The sequence below is a fragment of the Aythya fuligula genome, chromosome 18 (genome assembly GCF_009819795.1).
Source record: "Aythya fuligula isolate bAytFul2 chromosome 18, bAytFul2.pri, whole genome shotgun sequence".
Taxonomy (NCBI): Eukaryota; Metazoa; Chordata; class Aves; order Anseriformes; family Anatidae; genus Aythya; species Aythya fuligula.
Window position 1 is genome coordinate 11,733,313 of NC_045576.1, and position 6,355 is coordinate 11,739,667.

General features: G+C 63.2%; 1 protein-coding gene across 1 annotated transcript; it reads left to right on the top strand.

The window, feature by feature from the left end:
- Positions 1–175: 175 nt before the first annotated feature.
- ACTG1 (actin gamma 1) lies at positions 176–3,188 on the top strand. The gene is made up of 6 exons (XM_032199468.1): positions 176–231; positions 582–712; positions 814–1,053; positions 1,364–1,802; positions 1,947–2,128; positions 2,248–3,188. Exons 2-6 carry the CDS (start codon positions 590–592, stop codon positions 2,389–2,391), a joined length of 1,128 nt encoding a protein of 375 aa, XP_032055359.1. The 5' UTR covers positions 176–231; positions 582–589; the 3' UTR covers positions 2,392–3,188.
- The last annotated feature ends 3,167 nt before the right edge of the window (positions 3,189–6,355 follow it).

A 6,355-nucleotide genomic window follows, 5' to 3' on the forward strand; every position in this document is an offset into this window, starting at 1 on the left:
GGGGCGGGGGCAGCCCCGCCAGGCTCCCCACGTGGCCGGGCTGGCGCCAGCCAATGGGAGCGCGTGTTTCGGAAAGATCTCCATATATGGCGATGTTCTCGGCCGGGGGGGCGGGGCCTCCGCCCCCTGGGTATAAAAGCGCGGGGCTGGCAGCCGGGCGGTCTCACTCGGCCGGCGGCAGCGGACCAGGCGGCACCGCGCTCCCCAGCTCCGCCAGCAGCAACCCCGCAGGTACGGCCCCGACCCCCTCCCGAGGCCTGCCGGGCCTCGCCGCCCCCTCCTCGGGGCTCCTCCGCTGCGGGACCCTGCGGGGAGCGAGGGGGAGAAACCGGGAGGGAGAACGGGGGGGGGGGGGGGCAGCGGGAACCCAACCCCCCCCCCCTGCGGGGGGGAATGGTCTCGCCCAGCGGAGCCCGCCGTTGGGTTGGGGGGGCGGAGGGGCGCGGCGCTGATTGGCTGCGGAAGGGGGTGACGTCACGGAGCGGGAGATTCGAACGCGGCGGGCGGGGGGGGAGGGGGCTCCCGGTGTGTGTGTTTGGGCGGGGGGGGTCCCGGTGTTAACGGCGCCGCCCCGCCCGCAGCCCCCGCCATGGAGGAGGAAATCGCCGCGCTCGTCATCGACAACGGCTCCGGCATGTGCAAGGCCGGCTTCGCCGGGGACGACGCCCCCCGCGCCGTGTTCCCGTCCATCGTCGGCCGCCCCCGGCACCAGGTAGGCGAGGGGGGGTCGTAGGGGGGTCGTGGGAGGGGGTCCCGGGGGTCGTGGGGGGGTCATCGGGGTGCTGAGCGCGTTTTGTGTCCCCCCCCCCGCAGGGCGTGATGGTGGGCATGGGGCAGAAGGACAGCTACGTGGGCGACGAGGCGCAGAGCAAGCGCGGCATCCTGACCCTGAAGTACCCCATCGAGCACGGCATCGTCACCAACTGGGACGACATGGAGAAGATCTGGCACCACACCTTCTACAACGAGCTGCGCGTGGCCCCCGAGGAGCACCCGGTGCTGCTCACCGAGGCGCCCCTCAACCCCAAGGCCAACCGCGAGAAGATGACGCAGGTAATCCGCCCCTCCTCCCCTCCCCAGCCATCTCTCACCTCCGCCGGCCCTCCTTTTGTTGTTTTGGCATCTTAAACCTGAGTTTATTTTTTTTTTTCTCCCACCATTTTCAGGGTTCTGTACTCCTGGCATTTCTTCCCTGACGTCTCAGGTTTCTTTCGTTTGTGTTTTCTGCCTGCTTTCTTTGCTTTTTCCTTCACACACCAGTTTTTTTTTTTGCATGTCAGCATGTGTGTTCTAACACGGGTGTGACCGGCCTGGCTCCTCAACCTGGCATTAATCTGAAATCTCTTCTCTCCCTGCCTCCCAGATCATGTTTGAGACCTTCAACACCCCGGCCATGTACGTGGCCATCCAGGCCGTGCTGTCCCTGTACGCCTCTGGCCGTACCACCGGTATTGTTATGGACTCCGGGGACGGTGTCACCCACACCGTGCCCATCTACGAGGGCTACGCTCTGCCCCACGCCATCCTGCGCCTGGACTTGGCTGGCCGCGACCTGACAGACTACCTCATGAAGATCCTGACAGAGAGAGGCTACAGCTTCACCACCACGGCCGAGAGGGAAATCGTCCGTGACATCAAGGAGAAGCTGTGCTACGTCGCCCTGGACTTCGAGCAGGAGATGGCCACCGCTGCCTCTTCCTCCTCCCTGGAGAAGAGCTACGAGCTGCCCGATGGGCAGGTGATCACCATCGGCAACGAGCGGTTCAGGTGTCCAGAAGCCCTCTTCCAGCCATCCTTCCTGGGTAGGTAGGGGTTGGAGCAGCCCTGCAGATGCTGTGCCACTGTGGTGGGGACTCGCCGTGCTGTGGGGGGAGTTGTGGGGCTGGTGTGGCTGTGATAGATGCTGCGTGGGTGCTGACCTGCCCCCGACTCCTCCTCCTCCCTAGGCATGGAGTCCTGCGGCATCCACGAGACCACCTTCAACTCCATCATGAAGTGTGACGTGGACATCAGGAAGGACCTGTACGCCAACACGGTGCTGTCCGGCGGCACCACCATGTACCCCGGCATCGCCGACAGGATGCAGAAGGAGATCACAGCCCTGGCGCCCAGCACGATGAAGATCAAGGTAAGGAACTCAGCAAGGTGGTGCCCCTGTCCCCTCCCCACGGCAGGGGGAGCTCGGGGCTGGGGGTGGGAGGAGCAGGAGGGGAAGGCCGGGCGGCTCTGACGGCTCTCCCCCTGCAGATCATCGCCCCGCCGGAGCGCAAGTACTCGGTCTGGATCGGCGGCTCCATCCTGGCCTCGCTATCGACCTTCCAGCAGATGTGGATCAGCAAGCAGGAATACGACGAGTCCGGCCCATCCATCGTCCACCGTAAATGCTTCTAAACGGACTGCTAGCAGGTGCGCCGCATCTGCTGCATGAGTTGTCTCACTAGTATATGTTTGCCCAGGCAAATCTATACACCTCATGCTAGCCTCATAAAACTGGAATAAGCCTTCTTTTCAAAAGAAAACTTGCCCTTGGAAAGTCTGTACCTGATGTTAGACCAGTGTTCGGCACTGGCTGGCCGAGCTGCCACCCGATTTGATCCTTGTAGCCAAGTTCTCTGTTCCCTCGGTGTCCACCTTAGCGCAATAATACCCTGTACAGATCTGCTCCAGCCTGGGGGCGGGCGCCTCGGGGGGAGCCTCGCGCAGCTCCTGCCATACTGACAGCGGCACCGCGGGCGGACAGATGTGTACAGGGTATTGGGAGCCAGGCTTCCAGTCCACCCAGTGCGGAGTATTCCAGATTTCGTGTAGAGGCTGGTAGGAGTCCATCCAAGAACCCACTTCTGTTGCTGCCGTTCTAGCAAGGTCGGGAAACATATCTGCATCCGAGCCTTACGAACCAGTCCGCATCCTCCTCCCCTCCCCGTCTCCCAGTAACCATCACGGGGCTGAAGTTACTCAACTTTGAGTTGCTGAAACTTTGCATTTACACCTGTAAATTTATGCATTGTTTAATTTATGTAAGATTTTTTTTTTTTTGTACGTTGCCTTAATGTTTCTCTCTCTCTCACATGACAGTAGGAAACCAAAATTTGTAAGTCATCCGAAAGTTGAGAAAAATTGTAATGCCCGACAACACGTCATTGTGTAAGGAAAATAAAAAGAAAAAAAAAGCGCTGCAGTAAAACTCCCCCCCGTGCCTCGGAGTGCTGTGATGGGGGGGCTCTAAGGGGGAGTGGATTTAAAAAACATAAAAAGAAAAAGAAATGGGGTGGGTGAAGGGGTCCTGGGGGGGTTAAAATAGGGTGTGGGTTGAGGTGGGGGGTGGCTGCCTCGGTTGGGGGGGTCAACTGCTGCCAAGTTCATTCATGAGCCCCCCCCATGGTGAGGGTTTGCTGCTGGGGGGCTCCTGATTTGCCCCCGTTCCCTTCCCTGCTAATTACCCAGTTAATTGGGCTGCCCCGGGCCAGGCCGTGCTGCTGGTGGGGGCTGCTGTCCGTCTGTCTGTCCGGCCCCGCTGCTCCCCCACCCCTCGAGCTGCCCGTTTGTCCGCCCCCCCCCCCCCCCCGGTGTCCATCTGTCCGTCCACCCGTCCCCTCGTGCCCAATCTGCCCGTCCATCTGTCCGGCCTTCCCCGCAGCCGTCTGTCCGTCCAGCTGCCCCCCGCATCCGTCCGTCCATCTGTCCCTACGTCTGTCCGTCCTCCCCCCCCCCCCGGCAGCCACCTGTCCGCCCCCCCTCCCCGCATCCGTCCGTCTGTCCGTCCTGCCTCCCCTTCACCCAGCTGTCCGGCTGTCTGTCCGGCTGTCCCTGCAGCCCCCCCCCGGCCTTTTGTCCTCCCTGCCCCTCCCCACCCCTGCCGCCAGCCCCCTCCCCAGCTGTCTGTCCGTCCGTCTGTCCGCCCCCCCCCGCCCCCCCAGGCCGGCCGCGAGGGGGCAGCGCCGCTCCGCAGCACCGCGCCTTGGCTCAGCCCCAGCTCAGCGCCCTCCCCCCCCCACGACCCCCCCCCGGACCCCCTCCCAACCTCGGGTCACCCCCTGGGGCCGCCCCCCCCCACCCCAAGGACCCCTCCCCTCACCCCCTTTGTGCCCCCCCGCTCCACCCGTTGCCCCCCTCCCCCCCCATGAGACCCCCCAGCGTGCAACCCCCCCCTCATTCATTGCCCCCCCCCCATTTATCCACGCCCTCTGTGCCCCCCCTGCACCATTTGGTGCCCCCCCCATTCCGCCCCCCCGCCCCCAACCCCCCCCCCCCATTCATTGCCCCCCCCTCATTTACCCACCCCCTCTGTGCCCCCCCCGTGTCCCCCCGCACCACCTGGTGCCCCCCCATTGCCCCCCGCAATCCCCCTGCCCCCCCCACCCCCCCTCTCCCCATTCATTGCCCCCCCCCCATTCACGGCCCATTCATTTCCTGCCGGCAGCGCAGGGGTTAACCGCGCCCGGGTGGCGAGAACAAAAGGGCTCCCAGCCAGCCAATGGGCGCCGGGCGCTGCCCTCTGCTCCCCTCTGATTGGCTGCGGCGCGGCCAATGGCGGGCGGCCGCTGCCTGTCCGTCTGCCCCCACGTGGGGCGAGGAGCGCTGCGGGCCCAGCTCCCTGCGGCCCCCGCCGCCCCTCCCCCACCGCCCCTCCCCCACCGCCCCCCGCTGGAGGGGGGGGAGGGGCGGGGCTGGGGGGGGCCTGGCCGGGTCCCACCGCGCCCCTCCCCCCATCCTGCCCCCCCCCAGGGCTCCTGCGTCCCCCAGCCCCCCCTGGGTGCCCCCATCCTGCCCCCAGCCCCACCTTTGGGTGCCCCCAGCCCCCCCTTTGGGTGCCCCCATTTCCCCCTGGGTGCCCCCATGTCCCCCTAGGTACCCCCATTTCTCCCCCCCCGGGTGCCTCATCCACCCCCCAACCCCCCTTTTGTGTACCCCCATCCCCCTCTGGGTGCCCCCATCTCCCCCCCACCTTTGGGTGCCCCCCATATCTCCCCTGGGTGCCCCCATTTCCCCCACCCCCTCCATTGGGTACCCCCATCTCCCCCTGGCTGCCCCCATCCACCCCCCAAACCCCCCTTTTGTGTACCCCCATCCCCCTCTGGGTGCCCCCATTCCCCCCCCCACCTTAGGGTGCCCCCATCCTCCCCCCATCCCTTCCCTTTGGGTGCCCCCAGCCCCCCCTTTGGCTGCCCCATGCCCCCCCATTGGGTGTCCCAACCCCCTTTTGGGTCCCCCCATCCCCCTCTGGGTGCCCCCATCCCCCTCTGGGTGCCCCCACCCCCCCCAGGGGTGCCCCATCCTCCCCCCCAGGTGCCCCCCCCCAGGGGTGCCCCCCTTGGAGCTGGGCAGGGAGGGGCAGGCGGGGGCTGCATATATCCATCTCTTTATTTATCATTTCTTTCTTATTTATTTATTCAGAAGCCAAGGGGTCGATAAAAAAGTTCCATACTAAAAGGCCTTTACATAGAGTTTGCTGTTCATAAAACCTTTGTGTTTTTAATCCTTTTTTTTTTTTTTCCTTTTTTTTCCTTTTTTTTCTTTTTTTTGTTTTTTTTTTTTTTTTAACGTTTGCTCCGCGTCTGCGTGCGCGCGCGTGGTTTGTTATTTTTGTTTTTTTTTTCCTCCTTTTTTTTTTTTTTGTCTTTTTTATTTTTTTTTTTAATTATTTTTAGTGTTTACACTGGAAAAGCCCCCCCCCCCCCCCCGCCCCCCCCCGCCCCCCCCCCCCCCCCCCCCCCCCCCCCCCCCGCCTGTACACATTTACAGCGCGGGGGGCAGCGGGGGCCACGGCGGGCAGGGCTCGGCGGGACGGGCCAGCGTCCGCCGCCACCCCGACCCCCCCGCTATTGCACCGGGACGAGGAAAGGGGGGGGGTATGGGGGGTTAGGCAGAGTTGGGACCCCCCCGAGCCCCCCGCCCTGCCCGCCGCGGCCCCCTCTGTACAGAGCTCCCCGCTGTCCTCGTCCCAGCCAGGCTGGGGGAAACAGTGCATGAAACGGAAACGCGCCCCCCCCCCCCCCAAAAAAAAAACCCACGACCCCCAACCCCCACCGACCCCCTCCCCATATTATTATTATTTTATTTATTTTTTTAATTTTTTTTTGTCGTTTTTCGTCCTCGTTCGCTCTTGGTGGATCGCCTTTTTTTTTTTTTCTTTCTTTTTTTTTTTCTTTTTTTTTCTCTCTTTTTTTTGTTTTTTTTCCGTTAAAACTTCTTCCCGGCAAGAAATACAATATTTACACGCAAAATAAATAGAACAACACACCTGATTTCTGCTTTACCTGCTGGCAAACAGTCAGAGGTACTAGGGAAAGTATGGCTTGTACGGGGGCGCCCCCCACCCCCCTCACCCCCACCCCCTGCACCCCGCGTGCCCCCC

What these genes read in the sequence shown, in the direction of transcription:
- ACTG1 (XM_032199468.1), top strand. Translation starts at nt 590, where the DNA reads ATGGAGGAGGAAATCGCCGCGCTCGTCATCGACAACGGCTCCGGCATG. An exon ending in TCGGCCGCCCCCGGCACCAG is followed by an intron (nt 713 to 813) that starts GTAGGCGAGGGG and finishes CCCCCCCCGCAG; the next exon opens with GGCGTGATGGTGGGCATGGG. An exon ending in CCAGCACGATGAAGATCAAG is followed by an intron (nt 2,129 to 2,247) that starts GTAAGGAACTCA and finishes CTCCCCCTGCAG; the next exon opens with ATCATCGCCCCGCCGGAGCG.